The 21,138-nt window shown below is 35.8% G+C and overlaps 1 protein-coding gene across 2 annotated transcripts in view; it reads right to left on the bottom strand.

The window, feature by feature from the left end:
• Dmxl1 (Dmx like 1) overlaps positions 1–21,138 on the bottom strand; it is a 101,553-nt gene continuing 80,415 nt past the window's right edge. For both annotated transcript variants that reach the window (XM_048334290.1, XM_048334291.1), the window contains 10 exons: positions 17,227–17,313; positions 14,297–14,418; positions 13,262–13,403; positions 12,299–12,359; positions 10,133–10,260; positions 8,975–9,067; positions 6,747–6,838; positions 5,509–5,561; positions 3,048–3,265; positions 1–2,099 (listed from right to left, as the gene is read on the bottom strand). In XM_048334290.1, the coding sequence (XP_048190247.1) occupies positions 1,875–2,099; positions 3,048–3,265; positions 5,509–5,561; positions 6,747–6,838; positions 8,975–9,067; positions 10,133–10,260; positions 12,299–12,359; positions 13,262–13,403; positions 14,297–14,418; positions 17,227–17,313 (1,221 nt within the window). In that variant the 3' untranslated portion in view covers positions 1–1,874. The remainder of the gene's footprint in view (positions 2,100–3,047; positions 3,266–5,508; positions 5,562–6,746; positions 6,839–8,974; positions 9,068–10,132; positions 10,261–12,298; positions 12,360–13,261; positions 13,404–14,296; positions 14,419–17,226; positions 17,314–21,138) is intronic.

Below are 21,138 nucleotides of genomic sequence, written 5' to 3'. Positions count from 1 at the left end.
GTAACTGCATGATTATTTATTTAAAATATTATGACTCTGAATGTAAATACATACGGTCTTACATAATTTATGGTTTATTCATATAAATCCTCATTAAAATGCTTAATAGTTTTTTTCCCCAATGCCTTCTGTTCTAGTAAGCATACCAGTAAAATGTCTATCTCATTGAACAATAGTGTTTAAAGCCTTTTGAATCTTGATTTGTGAAGAAATCGCAGAAAAATACCTTAACCTATCTACAACAAACAGCAGTATTGTTTGCAGTATTGTCACAGATTTCCCCATGGCAAATAGTCTCAGCTAGTGCATGATTCACAGGTACAGCTTTTTCTGTGCAAATAAACTCCCTGTATAATGACAGTGCTCTCACTGCAACCTGCTCAATACATTTAAATTATGAAATACAATTTACAAAATCTTTAGCAATATACTTTTATAACAAAAGTATCCTGAGGATATTACAAAATTCATTTTGCCAGCCCTTCATTTCTTCACTTTATTTGACTCTTTCATTTCCAATATAACAACTGTCCATATTTCATTACATAAAAATGCTCTTAATTTAGTTCCAACTAAACAAAATAAGTTTAGGCTAAACAGCATACAATATTTCCGTATACACTTAGTTGTTTCTACCTTAGTCTCCTTTGTTAAGATCAAGTATTTATCAAGTTTCCTAAAATTCTGAATCAGAAAGGGAATAGCAAAAAACAGACAGAAATAGGATAAGCATAGTTAAGTTAAAAACATTGTGCATTTTAAACATTTTGGTCATATTTAATAATAAAATAATATATTTGGCAAAATAATAAAATATAAGGTTTATTTTCTATTTAATGGTAGATCTGGAGGGCATTTTACATTTGCAAATACCATCTACTGACTCTTCACATTTGCTTCTAAAAACACTGCTATAAGGTTTTCAGAATTGTGAGAATAAAAGCACCTAAATGTAAGAAATCAGGTAAAAATAAAATTTAAGTGTTTGATGCTCAAAACTCTGACAAATTCACAAAGTTACTTGTATCTTGTAAGTATCAACAGAAAATATTTCCTACTAAGCTTTATTTAACCCAATGTAATCTTTAAAATAATAATCTTAGAAGTCTGAAGATTCATTTTAATAAAATTAAGATGGGAATTCAAAAAAGTAATGAAAAACAGTTGCAAAAGAAGTTATTATTCTGATAGCAGTCATTATGGCACAAAACACATGAAAATCTTGTAGTTTGGTGTATATATATATACATACATATGTATATATACACATATATATGAAACTAAGTTCAAATAAGATGTGTAACCCACACACACATATACACCCACAAATACATTTATGTACATACAGCTGGGCTCTTGAGGGCACTAATGAGAACTTTACACAATAAACATTTGGCTCCTTTATCACCAAAGTCCCAAGGACAGTTTCAACAGAGATTTTATTATATGGTTGATTCTTACTCAAATATTGATCTGTCATTAATTAAGAGAAGACTTAGAGAGGTATAAGTCTAATAAAAAGTGACAAACTGCAAATTAAGTGATATGGAGTTGTGCAACTGCTTTTACTTAATGTCATGCGGAGGTATTTGCAGAAGAGTGTGTCACCAGTAAGATAACAGAATTCCTTTGACTACAACACACTATAATAGATTATAAACAGGAATGGTTACTGCACTGCTTATTCATCCTAAATTAGGCAATATGATCTAATTTGAGTGACTTTGTTAATTTTTAAGGCATCAGTGCGTCAGGGGAAAGCTCCATAAAGTAGATACAGAAACAAGGAAGCAGTGGCTTATTTGTAGCATAGCGGAAATTACTTCTGTTGGCCACGCGTCCATCAAACAGATAATAAGTTATAAGCTTTCCTGTTATAGTACAAGTTTCATATCATTTTTAAACACCTCATTAAAGGGACTAAACTGGTCTGGCAGTATCCTCATCTTCATTGTACCATCAGCTCCACAAGAGAAAATGTGATTTGCTGGTCCCGTCTCAATTTGCATCACACCAGTTCCAATATTCCTAAAAATGGACTGCCGAGCATGTTCACTGATGAAAGTGTGGAGAAGACTAAAGGTAGAAAGACTCCAGATCTGAAAGACATCAAACACAAAAGGAAAACTGACTTAAGAATCCAAACAAAAAGCCTGCCTTTCTGTGCAGATAAAGATGGAGAAAAACCTGTATAGCTTTTTTTTTTTTTTTGGCCAGTCCTGGGCCTTGGACTCCGGGCCTGAGCACTGTCCCTGGCTTCTTCCCACTCAAGGCTAGCACTCTGCTACCTGAGCCACAGCGCCCCTTCTGGCTGTTTTCCACATATGTGGTGCTGGGGAATCGAACCGAGAGCTTCTTCATGTGTAGGAGGCAAGCACTCTTGCCACTAGGCCATATTCCCAGCCCTCTGTATAGCTTTTTGATGACACCTTAACTCTGAACAGGCTGTTGCAATATCACTAGGAAGTAAGTAAACTCACCTCCCTAGACCTTTGAAGTAGGGGTCCTGAAGGTATAGATCTTCTACCTATGTTAAAATAGGTGACTTGGGCTAGGAATGTTACCGTAGAGTGCTTGCCTAGCATGCCTGAAGCCCTTGGTGTGATTCCTCAGTACCACATAAAAATAACGGATTAATTAAAAATAAATACTTTTGTGTATATATAAAAATATAAAAATCACACTCAGAAGAAAAGATTTATTAAATAGCAATTAGCATTGTTGACTACAATAGTAGACTAGTGCCATTAATGTGAGGGAAGGGCAAAGTTTTCTGAAGTGTTTTTTGTTTTGGACATTAGTGCTGCGGCTGGAACTCAGGGTCTGAGTGTTGTCCCTAAGCTTTTTTACTCAAGGCTAGCACTCTTGAGTCACAGTTCCACTTCTGGATTTTTTTTCCCACTGTTTAACTGGAGATAAGTCTCTCTCTTTCCTGGTCAGGCTGTTTTTTTCACCAAGATCCTCAGATCTCAGCCTCCTGATTAGCTAGGATGACAAGTGTGAGTCACTGGCACCCAGCTGGACACTGTGGTATCAACTGTGTTTACCTTTATGTTGCCTTCTGCTGACCCTGTAACAAAGTACTCTTCAGTTGGATCAACAGCAATAGCTTTAACAGGAGAATCGTGACTCTGAAAGAGTTGCCTCTGCTGCCGTTGTCGAAGGTCAAATACACATGTGAAGCCTTTTCTGCCGCCAGATATCAGTAGCTGATGTTTGGGAGCATATGCTAAAACTGTAGCTCCACTATCATGGCAGGTAAAAGCTGAAAAATTTTTAAAGGAAGTTAAAACCAGTAATAATAAAAGCAATAGATTTCTGTGCTGTGACTAAAATGGAATAATGGGCCAGGTTTACTTCTGTGCTTGAAACAATTCAAAAATCAAACCAAATGAAATCTGAAGAAGTATGATGAGAGACACAGGACATTAGGCAATGAAGAATGATCTGTGGAAGGTGGGACTGCCTAGCACAGTGCCCAGAGAGCTTGGGGGTGGGCGTGGGGTGGGGGGAAGGTGCCTGGCTGAACATAAATGGTATTACATGTAGTTTCCTGTAGAACATCTGTGTTGTTGCCAGTTTTTTGTCTGCTACAAATACAGCCTACATAAGCCTTTCTTGGCACACATTTCCATTTCTCTTAGGTACATGTAACACTATATACACAGGTATGTCATGCTATATTTCTCTAATTTTACTAGAAACTTTCAAGTAGCTACACCAATTTGTACTTCTTTTTTTTTTTTTTTGCCAGTCCTGTGGCTTGGACTCAGGGCCTCAGCACTGTCCCTTGTTTCTTTTTGCTCAAGGCTAGCACTCTGCCACTTGAGTCACAGCGCCACTTCTGGCCATTTTCTATATATGTGGTGCTGGGGAATTGAACCCAGGGCCTCATGTATACAAGGCAAGCACTCTTGCCACTAGGCCATATCCCCAGCCCCAATTTGTACTTCTGATACTAACTGTAGAGTGGCACCTTACAGCAAATTTAATACACACTTCCCCAAGGAGTATTTATGTTGGATATATACCATGAGTTTATGCATCATTCACATATTGAGAAATAGGTAAACTTAAAAGCCTCTGGACACATCACTCTCTTCTGTACAGAGATTCTACTATTAGCATCTAGAACTCACTATCAAATCCAAATCACTTAGATTTTACCTATTTTCTTGTGAAGTTCCATTGCTTACCTTACATGTAAGCCATTTTGAGTTAAATTCTGCAAAAACTAAGTTCTGTATTTAATTTCACTGTTTTTTACTTGTCTACTTTCAATTGTAGCATTATTTGTTGAAATGACTAATTCTGCCTTTGTGCCTTTATCAGAGACTGTGTGTGTGTATGCGTGTGGGGGGGGCATTTTAATATATAATATGGGCTATTTTTTCTATGATCTATTTCCAGCCAATGTCACAATGTTCTCATTGCTATAGCTTAACAGTAAGTCTTCAAAATAGACAGTGTAAGTCCAAGTGTTTTCTTCAGTATTTTGTTGGTCCTTTGTGTATTTTGCTTTTCTTAAATACAATTTTAGAATCTGTTGTTTTCTACAAAATAAGATGTTGTGATTTTGATTAAGATTGTGATAAATCTGCAAACTTAGGAGGACTGACACTTTACTAATATTGAACCTTCAATACTACTGAATCTGTGAATGTGGAGTATTTTACTATTCATTTTGATCTTTCTTTTATTGTTCTGTAGATGTAACCTGGACACATTTCTTCAACTTGCCTCAGTACTTCCTATTTTAGTTGCTATGATAATAATGTTTTTAAAATTTCAAGTTTCACTTGTTCATTGTTTACACATAGCACAGCAAGTAGCTTGCCTTAAATGGTCCTGTATGTCCCCCCATTAGTTCTTTTTTTTAAAATTCTTTGGTAGCTTTTTGGGGGTCTTTCTAAAAAAGCACATAATCTGTAAATATGGGCAGTTTTGTTCTTAAAAAATCTGGATCCCTTTGCATCTTTTTCTTGTGTTATCTCTAGGATTTCCAGGGCAATGTTGAATAGGAGTTAAATAAGAGTGGTGATATAATACTAGGAATAAGGTATGTTCATAATGATGGTCTATCATTACCTATCAAAATAAAAATAAAGGCAAATGGCTTGTTGTTGTTCTTTTGAGATAGGTTATTACTATGTAGCCTGAGTGGCCTTAACCTAAAGATCCTCCTGTCTGTGTCTTCTTGGTACTGGATTATAGGCACAGTGTTCAGGTGACAAGTATGTCCCACTGTTCCTCATTAAAGCAAAAAAGTTAAGTATGCATATCTATTTCTAAACTTTGTCATCATGGAAAAAATAATCTAACAAACAAATATGTTCTTAAAATTATCTAAAATGCATTTTCAATTTATGAATTTGACATCTAAAACTTATTGTTTTCAGGGCTAGAGGCGTGGTTCAAGTAGTAGAGCACTGGCCTAGCAAGCACCAAGACCTCATGTTCAAATCTCAGTATCACCACCAAAATAAACAAAACACTTTCAAAACTTACCATGAACTAAGCTATTGGCAGGTGCTACAAGAGTATCCCACAAACATATGTTTCTGGAAAAAAAATAACTTTTTGAGAGATATATCAAGTTCACAGAGTAAAAAGCATGTCTCATTCTTATTTCTATAGTGATAGTATAACATTTGATTCTTGCTCTCAAAGAAGGATCTTAAATTTATGAAAGCCCCAAGTACAATTAATCAACAAGTTCATGTATAATTAATTTTTACACAAAATTTAAAAGCTATTTTCTTACAAAACTGAAATTTAGAGTAACATATAGTTATGTGTAGTTCATTTGATAACAGCAACTGAGGGCTGAATACAGAAACTTTTTGTTTTTACTCACTGTCTAATAGCTGATAGAAACATCCAAATGACACAAGACAGTGAATTTTCCTGAGTATAAAGGAAACTGGCTTCTATTACATGTGTGGAATTCCTATGGAAGATGGTTGAAGACTTCAGAAGTCAATTGTCTGTGTGAGGAGATGGGGGGCTGGAACACAGACAGGTTTCCTAAACTAAGCCTTTGTTGGAGAGATGGAGTTGCTGTTTACCAGCCACTGTACCGCTAACAACTTGCTCTGAGTTTGTTTTCTTGTAAAAGTGGTAATATATACCAAATAGAGCCAAGGTGAGAATGAACTAACTAAATAGTATGTCCAATAAAAAGTAGTTCCTTCTGGGCTCAGGTTTTTTGAATACCTATGAATACAGAAAAATGTTCGACACACTAACAACCACATTCTTTCCTTTTACACTGAAGTCTTAACATCAGAATATTAAAATATAGAATGATATGAGTTTTAGAATTTCCCTAGAATTGCAATTAGGAGACCAAAAACACTCTAGTGAACAGGTCTTTTTTTTTTTTTTGTGAACAGGTCTTTATAAAAAAAAATCCCTTAAGGCATAATTTTCTTTTCCCTCCCTCCCTCACTTCCCTTTTTTCTTTTCTATTTTTTTTTTTTTTTTTGGCCAGTCCCAGGGCTTGAACTCAGGGCCTGGGCACTGTCCCTGAGCTTCTTTTGCTCAAGGCTAGCACTCTACCATTTGAGCCACAAGTGGTGTTTATGTGGTATTGCGAAATCGAACCCGGCTTCATGCATGCTAGGCATGCATGCTACCACTTAGCCACATTCCCAAACCACAGCATAATTATTCTTGAGACAAAATGATATAAAATGATACACAAAGTTCAGCTATCCATCAGTACTTCAGTTACAGCTTCTTACCTATTGTCAGTGGAAAGACCAGCTGTGGCTATCAGAGAGGAGGAGCTAACGAAGACAAAATCATTGGCCGTCTTGTTATGACACTGCCAGGTCTGAAATAGTCGTAAGCAAACTGTCACAAAAAAAAATCTCATACCCACTATGTGTTCTATTCAAAATATGCTTATGTACTTTATGGCTTTCTTAAATCTTTTTTGTCTTTTTGAACTCCCAGAAAAGTTGCAGAGGTAAGACAGAGAATTTCCCATAACTTCTGCCCAGATTCAGCAGTCTTTATCATGTTGCTGCATCTGTTTTTCCTTTCATAGCATCCCTCCCTCCTTCTCTACCCCTCTGTCCCTGCCATCTCTATGCAAGGGACTGAACCCCACCCAGGGCCTCAACATACTAAAAATGTGCTCTGCTACTGGGCCACACCCCAGATCCTTTTCTTTCACACAGATGCACATAAGCACACACACCTACTGTTCAAAACTATTTTAATTAAGTGGCTGTCTATGTCCCATTCTTTACAAAGCTCTTCACTTTCATTCACATGAAACTTCAGAGGAAAACACAAGGGTAGCTAAACTTCAAGTATTTCCCTTGGAATATTCAGTAAAAATTTTTGTCTTAGGAGATGATAGAAATAAGGATTTTACATTACTTTAGGCTTCATTTTCTTTGTTGAATTAATATTTACTTCTGTGTGTGTGTGTGTGTGTGTGTGTGTGTGTGTGTGTGTGTGTGTACACCAATCCTGAGGCTTGAACTCAGGAGATGATAGAAATAAGGAGTTTACATTACTTTAGACTTCATTTTCATTGTTGAAATAAGTTACTTTTCTTTGTGTGTGTGTGCGTGTGTGTGTACGTGTGCATGCATGCCAATCCTGAGGCTTGAACTCAGGGCCTAGGCTCGGTTCCTGAGTTTCTTTTGCTCAAGACTAGCACTCTTCCATTTGAGCCACAGAGCTACTTCCAGCATTTTCTGAGTTTAGTGAGTATAGAGTCTCATGGACTTTCCTGCCCCAGTTGGCTTCAAACCGTGACCCTCAGATCTCAGCTTCCTGAGTAGCTTATGATTACAGGTATGAGCCACAAGCAGCTGGCTGATACTTTTCAGAAATAAACTTTCATATTATTGTTCAAATATATGAGTAAAAAGTGATAGTCATCAAAGTTAGAATACTGATGGAACTTCCCAATATTTCATCAAACAGTAACTTAATAAATTGATATATTTAAATAAATTAAGGAAAAAACCAAAGGCAGTGTGTCTTGGGCAACATGAGCTTGCATTTAAACTTGTTCCTTTAATGATAATATGAAAAAGATGCTTTCAAGGTACCCTGACTAATCTTCCCTTGCTCTCCCTCAGATCACTCTTATAGCATTTACTCATGGGTGAATTCCTAGAATCATAATCTATACCTGTAACTTCTCCCTAATAGGTAATGCTTAGTTCTGCAAAGGACTGACTTTCCTAAAGAATATATTAAATATTAATTCACTATTCACTGAAGCCAAAGAAAGTTGACTAAGTCTGAACAGTCTTAAACAGAGATCTATCTATGTCTAGCAGAAAAAGATATAGGCAAAAACAAAAATAAAAGCCAATATTAATAATACCAGATGTCCTTTCTATTTTGGTCAAGAAAACAAGCTGTCAGGTGCCAGTGACTCATGTCTGTAATCCTAGCTACTCAAGAGGCTGAGATCTGAGGATCACAGTTCAAAGCCAGCCGAGGCAGGAAAGTCTGTGAGAGTCTTATCTCCAAGTAATCACCAAAAACCAAAAGCAACAACAACAAAACAAGCCAGAAGTAGAGCTGTGACTCTCAAGTGGAAGAAGGCTAGCCTTGAGCAAAAGAAGCTCAGCAACAGTACTCAAGAGTTCAAGCCTCAGGTCGGGAACAGCATACAGCATTCCCCTTGGCCCACGCAAAAACAACAAAAAAAAAAAAAACAAGGAAAGAGTCTCATATAATTATTTTCTTCAGGAAAAGAACTGACTTGCAGCTCAGTGAGGGTAGAAAAGAGCTCCAGTAATCTATAGGTTGCATGGAAGGTTCCATGTACAGGTTAACTTTCCAAATAACCAGACTAAGGAGTTTTATGATTTCCTGGGGAATTTCACTGAAGACTACACAGATCAACTCAAACCGATTCATCTTTCTTGCTTCAAATATATTCTTGGGTTTCTTTAAAATAAAAGACTGGAATTTATAACAAATCGAATTGGCTTACCAGGTATGGCTTAGGCATGCTCCCAGTAACAGGACAACATTTCCAGTTTGTTTGATACAAACTTAAATATCCATCAGCATCAACTATTCCAAACTTAAAGAAAGACATATGTTTGGTGTAAATGCAAAAGCCCATCTTTATTTCCATCCACATGATAACACCCACACTTCAACTTTTAAACGTTTAGATATTTGACTTTTTACTTTTACTTGTGTATGGCTTTAGTTCACAGAAACATTTAGCTACTGCTTAAAAAGAAACTCCAGGGTAGATGTAATGGAAACAAACACTAGGCGATCCTTTAGTGACAATCTACGTCACTGGTAAGCTACATCACATGTGCTCTAGAAGTAATTCAAAAGTAGAATATTGGATTAAGCTAGGCATTAAACTACACAATAAAGCTCAACCAAATATGATAAAAAAAATTCAATCACTTTGCTAATTCAAAAACACCCAAGAAGAAAAACACATAAAAATTATCTCAGCAGAGCATTTCAACTATATAAACTTATATTCTAAGAAATGGGAAGCTAAGAGAAAAAGAGATGACCTCAAGCAAGGTCAGCCAACTTTTCCTTAAATGTTTATTTGTATGTAATAAACATTTTTTGGCTGCTCACTCTGAAGTCCTTGTCTTCCTGAACACTACTGTGTTATATATATCCAAAGAAAACATAATGAGTGGAGAAAGACAATAGGTAGCTATACTATTATTTGCATCCAAAACTTTAACAGGTATAGAAATCTCAAATGGAAATATGGACTCGTAGAGATGGGTCAATAGTATGCACATCTAACAAAGCTCCCCCATGTGACTTGCTGCATGATCCTGACTCAATATCGGAATACATTCCAGAAATAAAGAAATTGACATTTGTAATTCAATTCTGTAATATAAGGAAGAATTACAGTAATTTTGTCCGTAAAGCAATATTTTAATCCAATTTTAGTGGAGACATATACATACCCTTCCTTCATGATAACAAAATGAAATTAACTGTATTTTGAGAAACATTTAAGAAAATAATTTGTATGGATTAGATACTTTACTGCCAGTGTACTTGAGCTACTCTTAAAAACCCAACCAAGTGATAATTATAACCTTCAGCACAATTATCTTTTCTCTTCTCATTAACATAGCACCTTACATAGTACCTTATTCCCTTGGTAGTTGAATCTCATTCTTGTAATTCTTGAATTGCCACCAGACCGAAAACAGGTTATCTGTTGAGAATGGCCCCATTCAAACATTCTGACACTCCCATCTTGAGCTCCTGTCAGGTCTACATCATAAGATGACAGAAATTATAAATTTAAGATTCTTTGGGAAAATTTATTTCTTTTCTTTTTTTTTTAAACCTTCTTTTTTGTGTTGGTATCAGGGCTTGAACTTGGATCCCTGAGCTTGACCTGTTACATCCTGGTAGAATGCTGTCATTTATACTGTTAGTCATATTACAATGTTGTACATTGTAGAATCAATAGAACTTCACTGTTCAGTACCTATAACTATTACAATGAGTTGTCATAGTAACTATCACATTGTGATTCTAACTATGGCAATGAGCTGTCATAGCAACTATTACAATTATAACTATAATTACTATAATGAGCCATGTTGGGTCTTTTACTATCAACAGAGTTAGTTATTTTACTCTGATGATTTTCTAAAAGCTTTTAAGGTGTCCTATCTTCCAAGAAATTTATGGAAAAGACTTGAAAGTACAGGTTTCTGAAAACTTCTTACCACTGGAGTGAGTGAGAATGACTAGAATTCCAACCAAGATCAAGCAGAATGAGAATTAAAAGAAACTGACTGAATAAAGGATTCTAAATGATGTGTTTTGTTTGAAACTGTTCATACTCTTTCATGACTTGTTTTCATGATTTAAGGCAACCTTTCATTTCTCTCAAGCTATTTGCAGCATAACAATTTGATACTTGGTGAATAAAGATAACATTTACTATTATTTTGTGTGTGTGTGCCAATCCTGGAGCTTTTGTGCTTAAGGCTAGCACTCTACTACTTAAGCCACAGCTTCACTTCTTTTTTGGTAGTTAATCTGGAAATGAGAGTCTCCTAGACTTTTCTGTCAGGCTGGCTTCAACTGTGATTCTCAGATCTCAGCTTCCTGCATAGCTAGGATTACCTGGCAAAAAAATCATTTTTTCTTGTTACCTGACCAGTCAAGAATTTAGACAATTCTTAGCGAGCACTTTTACTTTTATTTTCATGGTAATATAGTTATTTATATGTATTCGGTAGGAACTCTGTGGACCTGTGATGTGACTCAGTGGTATAGCACTTGTCCAGACAGGTCCTGGGTTTGATCCAAAGCAGTGGATAACAAAATTGGAAACAAGACCGGACTATCACATTTAAAAATTTATATAAGCAGATATGAGTAGAGTCATGTCCCCTATACAAATAGGTATAATCTGAGATGATGATTCAGCAAAGCAGAGTTTTACAAAGACTATTCAACCAATCACTACTCTTTTGTTGTGGTTGTGGTAGTGGTACTAGAGTTGAAACTCAGGGCCTTGTGTTTGCTAGGAAGTACTCTACCACTTGAGCAATCCCATCACAATAGCACAATCATTATTCTTGCCACACTCATGTAAGCATTCAGTCCAAGTACAGGGAGACTGATCGATTTTGTAAGTTAGTCTTAATCATTTTTCACAAAAATAGATGCAAATATAGAATCATAAAAATGTAATCATTACATGATGATTAAGTCATATAAAAGCACTTGAATTGCATATACATATCAAGGGATGGTGTGCCCTAGCTCTAAGAGTGCCTGTGCATCTTGAAATATGCACCTCTTCATCTGTGTACCTGCCTTAGAATAGGATGATTTAGTAACAATCATTTTCTGTGATTATTATTAGTGGGTCTGATAAAAGACACTGGCAGAAATAGTAAAATAGAAACCATTTATATTCAAGCAATGACCAACTATGGTTTTGGTGTATATAATAAAATGGTAATTATCTTATTAAAAGAAAAATTATCAATTATAATTTAGCACTGTACAAGGAATTCAGAAATGTTCAAAGACAAAAGTAAAAAATAAGTAGTCAAAATATTAAAACTTGGCTGCATTAAGTTGGTATTCTCTTTTAATTCAAGGATGTTTTCTTTTTTGAAATCTAATTGTGAAATGATATTTACTAACAAATATTCTCTATGAAAAATGCAGACTAATTGCTGCCTTCTCATTGAAATGAAAAGTTTCCCATAAGCCCTTTATATTAAAAATAACCAAAAGTAAATATTGAGAAAAAAATTATTGCCAATTGCTATTAACTTACAGTAAGGAAGAGTTGGGTGAGAAGTCATTCTTCTGACATTATTAATAGCTTTCTTAATCATCTGGTGAAAAAGAAAAATTATTTTATAGTAAAAAAATAGGATTAAATATTTAAACTGTAGGGTGGAGGTACATGCATAGCTCAACACTGAAGCACTTGACTAGTATATACAATACTTTAGGTTGAAGTTCCAGCACCACACAGAAACAATGAAAGTATGACAGGAAATTTAGGTAGTATTTATTTAACTACCCTAAGTATTAGACATACTAAACATGTCAATAGAAACTGAATAGTGCAGCTCTCCTACTTAGTTTATATCCATTTCCTGCCTCACTGACTAGGATCTATAAACTAATTCTCCTCAAGAATGCATTCTTAACTCCTTTCTTACCATTTATTTTCTGATCCCATTAAACTTATTGGAATCATAACTGGCATTAGGTTAGGCATAAATTAAATGCAATTTTAATTAGCAGTGTATGACTGTTTATTCTTAATTCGTTCACTGAAAGATTTGACTAGCCAATCAACAAAAGTAAATAAATACACTAAATGAAGGGGAAAGTTGTGACTTACAGAATATTTTGTTTATATAACAGTATAAAAAGTTATCTTAAATTTATAGTACAATCTCAAGGTAAGTCTTTTAGCTGTTTTGTGAATCTAAATTATTCAAGAGCCCTGAACTTGTAAAGATAGGGAGGTGTGGGGATGAGAGGTCAGGCCAGCAGAATGGATGAGACTCTATCTCCAACTAACCATCAAAAAGCCAGAAACAAACAAGAGTTCAAGTGGTAGAGCATTAGCTTTGGGAAAAGAAGCTTAACAGACAGCACTAAGGCCCTGAGTCCTAGCTCCAGGACTGTACACACATACACAGTTTTCAAACATCTTTTATCCACGAACTTAAAGGGAAACGTAGGACAGTAGACAACCCTAAGTTTCTTTAATTTTACATACCACAGATGCTCCTCTGCCAGTCTGGGTACTACCAAGCCATGGCATGTTGATTGGGGTGCCAGGATTGCTATGTGTATATGGAGTTGTACCTTGGACAGCTGTTAAATCATCATGAGCATGGATGACCAAGAAATCTTCTGACCTACAAAGGATTATTAACCAGAAAAACAACTCCTCAGTTCTTTATTCAATTCTTATACTTAAAGTTCAAACATTTGATTTTATATTTCATTTTTAAATTAACTTTCTTCAATTCTTATTCCCAGTGACTGGCGAATTTCTTATCCAAACACATCTATTACCTTCACTTTCTATAACTCTCATTTTAATTTTCTTTTGTGCAAGTCCTAGGCCTTGAATTATGGGCCTGGGCACTGTCCCTAAGTTCTTTTTGCTCAAGGCTAGCACTCTACCACTTCAGCTACAGCACTACTTACAGCTTTACTTGTGATTAACTGAAGTTCAGAGACTTTCCTGCCTGAGCTGGCTCCAAACTGTGATTCTCTGACTGATCTCATCTCAGCCTCCCATGTAGCTAGGATTACAGGTGTGATCCACTGGAACCTGGCTAGCTTTTGTTGTTGTTCAAGGCTAGCGCTCTACCACTTGAGCCACAGTTACACTTCCAGTTATTTTGGTAATTTGTTGAAGGTATGAATCTCACAGAATTTCCTGACTGGGCAGGCTTTGAAATGTGATCCTCAGATCTCAGCCTCTGAGTAGCTAGGATTACACAGGTACGAGCCATCAGCACCTGGCCTCATTTTACTTTTTATAGCCTCACTATCCCTTAGCTACTAAGAAAAGCACATCAGTGTATATTCTGTTTAGAATTTAGAACTTTTAAAGAATTTTCTGAAGGTGGTATATATATATGTGTGTGTGTGTACATATATATACACACATACACACATATATATACATATACACATTTATACACACATATGTTATATACGTGTATATATGTATGTATACACACATTTGTGGATATAATCACTTGTAATATCATTGAATAAATACAAAACATAAAAGTACCCTTTTGTTTCCATTTCTACATCATCATCTACCCAAGTATAGATCTGTGTAGCCAGAATTCCAGAAACATCCAGCTCTTGAACATCATGGCTAGAGGCGATAGCTATGCAATTTCTATTTGCCTGAAAAATAAAGCATGGGGCACATTTTTCAACAAGGAAAAACACAATGGGTATATGAGACTTCTGAAAATAATCTCTAGAGAGAACTAAGGTATAAAATGTATTGTATTTACAAATTAATATTTTAAATTAACTTTACGAATTTAATTGTTAATGAATTCATCTTAAGTCTGAACCTGGAGATATTTTATGCTCTAGAAATTGTAGAACAACAGAAAGCTATTATCAACAACAATGCACATACCACTTTATTTCCTCTATCACGCTATCTTTTCAGTCTAATAAAATCCTATGATCTCTCCAAGATTTGCACCAGATACAGCAGCTCACACCTGCAGTACTAGGTACCTGGGGGAAGCTGAGGCAGAACTATCACTTGAGTCCAGGGACTGGAGGTCAGTGAGACCTTATCTCAAGACAAAATAACAACAATAAAAGGCCACAAAAAATGTGGAGGAAGATACTGAAGAAGACAGAAGCCAGAAAAAGCAAAGAAAGGTGAGGGAGATAATAAACTCAAAATTATGAGAGAAATACACCAGAATAAATGAAAAAAACTGGTGAGATTAAATGACATAAAATTTTAAGGATAGATGAATTAAAAATATACATCTTGATCTATGGATGTAGCTCAGTTGCAGTGATTGCCTAGCACTGTATTCTTGTTTGGTTAATACCAAAAATGGTAATACAAATTAATAAGAAAAAGTTGACTCCAGAGGCAATTCTCCAAAGGTGTCTCCAATTAGGAATGTCTTGTGAGCCACTGACAATCCTTTGTTCCAAGGATGTTTGTATAGCTACAGTCTCCTTCAGAGCAAACAGCATGTATGCTTACCATACATTATACATTACAAGAGAACTTGGTTCCTAAACTCAGCGATCTCTACCTGCACTATAACTTTCTGCATATGCAGGTACAATCTGGCCCTCTTCTATCACTCTAAAAACTAGTGTGAAAATGTTGATATTCTGGATACTGTTCTTGCTGTTAGAAATAAATTGCCTTCTGTGGTATAGGATTCTTGTGTTTGCAAACAGTATCCATTAAGCTTTGAAAATTGTTACCTTGAATGTAAAGTAAATCTCAGATCTTTCACAATTCTTGATACAGATAGTTTCCAACTATACAAATGGGAAAGAAGTTAAACCTCAATGGTATTTTAAAATACATATAGAGAAAAAGGTATTACTTCCTAGCTATAAATTTAACAAGGATATAAAAAGATCAAATCTGAGAAATAATTATGTATACCAGTAAAAAACTTTATATATGTAGATGATTAATTTCTAGTTAAATAACATCTCCAGCAAACAAAAAGGTAGTTTTATAAGGTAAAATACTTAAAATTGTATTTTCTTCAGAGGAAGGGAGGTGCTGCAGGATGTTACATAGATAGGATAATTTGGGGCTAACTTTTGCTTGCTTTAAGCAGAGAGCTCGTCATTGGTCAAGCATGTCTATGAAGGAAAAGAGATGAAGCATACACAGAAATCTGAGGGAAGAATGATTAAAAAACTGTTTAGAAGATATCAAGAGAATACAAGAATAATAAACAAAGATGAAGAAACACATAGATATGAATTCATGATGCCATAAGATACATACTTAAATAATACTGTAAAATTTCTGCATGCAGAGTGTGGTGGCAGAGCCATGGCTACTCGGGAGATTAGGGTAGAAGAACATTTTAGTCTAGGAATTTGAGACCAGCCTATGCACAAGACACTGATTCAAGAAAACAAAGCAAATCATGAAGCAATGTAAATTAGGAACGTATGTACATGTATATACACAAAAGGACACACAGAAAAATGGATATACACACCCTTTCTTTAAAATTTTCATCAGAAACACATGAGAAACCATAACATCTATAGTCTGTGTTAATGGAAAGAAATGTAATAAAAGAATAACTAGAAGTCACTAGAAATTATGCAGGAAAGACATTAAGAGAGATAGAAACAGAAAATGATTAGGAGAAATTTTAACCTTAGTTAAACCTAAGGCAACCCTCTTTTCTAGGAGCTTAGAGGTATCTCTAAGGAGGCTGTTATCTCTTAAAGGATGAGAGTACAAAAAGAAAAAAAAAAACCAACACACTAATTGTGTAGCTACTCAAGGTCTAAGTCACAAGGGAGAATTTCTGAGTCACACATAAACTTAAATTTTACTAGATATTAGGAATCATACCCAATGTACTTGAACAGGGCATATTAAAAAAAAAACCTCCTTTTTGTTGGTCATGGGGCTTGAAGTCTGAGCCTGGGTGCTATCCCTGAGCTCTCTTCAGCTAAAGGCTAGTGCCCTACCACTTAAACCACAGTGCCACTTCTGGTTTTCTGGTGGTTAACAGGAGTCTCATGGACTTTCCTGCCTGAGCTGAATTTGAACCACGATCCTCAGATCTCAGCTTCCTGAGTAGCTAGGATTATAGGTGTGAGCTACTAGCACCAGAGGATCTCAGCCTCCTGAGTAGCTAGGATAATAGGCATGAGCTACTGGCGCCCCAAATGTGCGTTAACTTCTATAATACCTTATGTATTCTAAATTCTAAAGCCATTCATGTTTGATTCCTTATTATTTTCTTTGTGTAATAATAAAACATTGTACTGGCTGAATTTCCCAAATTATATAATAATAACACACATTATTATATAAATACCCATAAAGTAAGAAAAATCTTATTCAGGTTGTAATATATACAGAGGGAAGCAGCTTTAGGAAGGAGAAATAGTGATACAGAATAAACTGATAAAACAGAAGATATTCTTCAACCAAGAATTCTCAGCAATCTAAGTACTTACTTTATTAACAGCAAAGGCAGTAATGATATCAGATTCCTTATGGATAATTCTTGCTTTACCTCCAGGATATCCTAAGTCTGCTTCTATCTAAATGGAAAGAAATAAAGTATGAAAAATAGTGGTTTTAGCAATAGAAAAAATAACAGGTGCCAACCAATCATTGAGCATTTTCATCAACTATTTAAAATTATTATTAAAAATCAATTTCTATCCTAACGGTATTATTGGGTTAATTATCCCTAGAACAAAATTTATGTCACAAGGGAAATGTAAATTCTTGAACTTGGCTTTTTCACATATCAAAAGACAGTTGAAATAATATACAAGTTTACTCACTGTTTACTCCTCTCCAAGCAACACTGAACTAACTTTATTTGGTTATTTCTAACTTATTATAAAGATGATGAACAGAGAGATTAGTTACATAAGTAAGATAATGAGTACATTTCTTTTTAAACATGAATTAACTTTAAAGACCAATACACTTTCATCATTGACGTGAGGTTTATTTACCAAGTTTCTATGTATTACAGTTTTGGAGAGGGCAGCACTAGGGTTTGAATTCAGGGCATTTCGTCTGCTAGTCATGAGTTCTATCACTTAAATGACATTTTGCTTTAGTTATTTTGTGTGTGTGCATGTGTTAATCCTGGGGTCTGAATTCAGGGAAATAGTTCTGTCCCTGAGCTTTTGTGCTCAAGGCTAGTGCTCTACCACTTGAGCTCAACCTCTAGCCTTTTGCTGGTTAACTGGAGATAAGAGTCTCACAGACTTTCCTGCCTGGGCTAGTTTCAAACCATAATCCTCAGATCTCAGTCTCTTCAGCAGCTACAATTACAGGCGTGAACCATAGGTACCTGACTGCTTTGGTTAGGGTCTCATTTCCTGCCTACGACACACTGGGCCACAATTTTCCTATTTATGCTTCTGGATACAGCTTGGATAACAGACATGCAACACTATGACCCCACTTTTTCTGTTGATATACAGTTGAAATTTTTTTCTTTAGGCTGGCCTTGAACCATGATCCTTTCCAGCTGCAAGAATTACAGGTATAAAAGTTCTTCTGCACTCAGAGGCTATATAAAAACAAGTATATTTGACTGTTTCATGTCATATATTCATGACAGTCATGCATGGTATTTAGCCAAGGCAGTTCTCTTTGTAGAAACAAGTAAAGCATTATTCCATGTAGTTTACAAGAGGAACAAACATCTGACATTCTGCCCTCCCTAGAGAAGGTACATACAACATCTCTGAACAAAAGTACTCAATTACAAGCTGAAAAGAGGACGGAATTATTGAGAACTAGAAATATTGCTTAACATAGAATATTACTTCATTTACCATCTTCCTTAACTCTTCAACCTGTCAAAATGAATTACTATGTTTCACAGTTCATTATAAAATGCAGAAATTGTTCATCTGAAATAGTCATACAAATTTATTTCCTGCAAAACTGAAAGAAAAGCACCATTTATGCCTGCTCATGGCCAGAGAGCTCACCAGTATTAGCAGTATTTTAAAAAACAGCGGTTAAGATAACTTCAATTGTAGAGCTGAAAAAGAGGTTTATACAGTAACAAAACCAAACAAAAATCAGCCACTGGATGTAAATATGTCAACTATTTACAGCTTTATGCTTCTGCTTGGCCTTTCTGCTCATCAACACTGATGGTCTACTACATGGGCCATGCCTCCAGTTCCAAGGACAGTTTTAATTCTACTCCGTCAAGAGGCCCACTTGCAGTAAGAATGTGTAAATCAAATTCCATAAATTTAAAACAAAATCCCACTTTATGCACCCATCTACTAGGTGTCCAAAGTATACTAAGTGTGAAGAAAGGCAGAGAGATTGCCATGCAACAGAGAGATCTATTATTTGCTGGTGATGGCTGGAAGGAACACGTCAGTTTCATGTAGGGAGTTTTTCAGACTTCATATATATAGGAGGTAAGCCCATACGGACACAAGCTTCAAAAAGTTGTGTGAATGCAGGGATACATTCTTGTCCTCTCATTGAAAACAATGTCTCTCAGTGGTGTGGTGTCAAGATGACCTGCACAAGAATCAACTGAAGTGACTTCTTTTACTCTTCATATTAGTTAGGTAAACACTTTGATTTGACTCCTATCACCAGTCCAAAGAGGTGATTTTTAAAACATGAAGATTCCGAACCCTATGGCAAACATACAGTTAGAAATCCATAGGGATAAGGCAAATTCCAAATAAAGAGTGGTTAATCTCTCAATAGTTTTGTTTCATTGCACTTGAGAATGAAAACATGCTGTAGGAGGTAAGATTGCATAATACACAGGGGTTTCAGTTCACACACAGGCTTCAGCTCATTACAGCATAAAAGCCACAATCAAGAGTCCAATAATACTCAAGGCTGAGAAATCATGGAGGAATTTTGAAAATTCTGACTGTTGTAAGCTAAAATATAAAAGGTGGATGGGTGTGGTGATGCACAACTATGATCCTGGAATCAGAAAGCTTCAGCGGAAGTATCCACAGTGTAGGTCAGGTGGGCTAAATGAGTTAAAAATGAGCCTTGGCTGTAAAACAAAACCTTGTATCAAAAAGCCAAAACCAACTTCCCCAAACAAAACTAACAAAAGCAACACCAAAAAGGATATGAAAATGGCTGCCAGAAACCAGGCAAGATGATATACTACAGTGGTTAAAGTGAGAGGCGATGGTGGATTAGACAAGGGCAACAGAAACGGTGATGCTGATAATGGATGGAACCGGGATACATTTTGCTAATGAACTATAAGTGTGACTAATACTAAGAAAGGGTGATTTCCTAGCTTTCAAGCTAGATAAATGGTAAATGAAGTACTACTTAGTGAAATAGGCAAAAAGTGAAGCAAGAGTAGTTTTAGGTTGGGAACAGGGAATGTCTGGAGTGCAACGAATGAGCTGGGACTAGACAGATTTGAGAGTACAGATGATATTTAAGCCATAAGACAAACCAAAGAGAATGTGATGGCAGGGAAGAAAAAAGTTACAGATACTACTTCTGGATACTAGTATTTTCAGGGACAGATAAAGATGTGGTAATTCAGTAGTTGGCTGACATCAGAAATAAAGTTTGATGTTATAGAAAGTGAGGCAATGGTTATAATATCAGGAGCCAATCACTTCACATGATAATGAAAAGTTAAATCAGAACTCAGAACTGACTACTGAATTTAGCTACTGAGGTTACCATGACAAGGACAACCTCAGTGGAGTGGACTAGAGACAAGATCTACTGAGAGAGAATGTGACATCAGGCAGATACAGAGAATCACCTGCAATTGAATTTATAATATTTCATTTCTTAAGCTGGATGGTTTTTCATTGTGCTTGCAATTTAATTTTTAAATCTTGAGTGACTTAAAAGACAAATCAACAAATGTGTTTCTCTCTACAGAAGAGTAGAAAATACATTTGTTTTTAAGGAAATATTTAGTGAAATATATTTGTTCCTGCCAGTAATAATAATAATAATCTTAAGAAAGGCAAAAATTTATGAAGAAGCCAGGTACAGGTGGCTTACACCTGTAATCCTAGCTACTCATGAGCTGAGATCTGAGGATTGTGGTTTGAAGCCAGTTTGAGCAGGAAAGTCCGTGAGACTCTTATCTACAATTAACCAGCAAAAAAATGGAGGTAGAACTGTTGCTGAAGTGGCAGAGCACTAACCTTGAGTCAAAGAACTCAGGGACAGTGCCTAGGTCCTGAGTTCAAACCCTAGGACTGTCTTCCTCCCCTGCAAAAAAAAAAAAAAAAAAAAAAAAAAAAGGAAAACAATTATGACATGAGAGTGAGGGGTAGGGGAATAAGAACTGGAGCAATGTCTCTGGGTAGGAGGGAAATGACAGGGTCAATGCAAAAGTGAAAGGAAGAGCTTGGACAAGTGTG

Source organism: Perognathus longimembris, chromosome 25 (genome assembly GCF_023159225.1).
Source record: "Perognathus longimembris pacificus isolate PPM17 chromosome 25, ASM2315922v1, whole genome shotgun sequence".
NCBI lineage: Eukaryota > Metazoa > Chordata > Mammalia > Rodentia > Heteromyidae > Perognathus > Perognathus longimembris.
The sequence above is the reverse complement of the archived record's forward strand: the minus strand, read 5'-3'. Positions and strand labels throughout refer to the sequence as shown.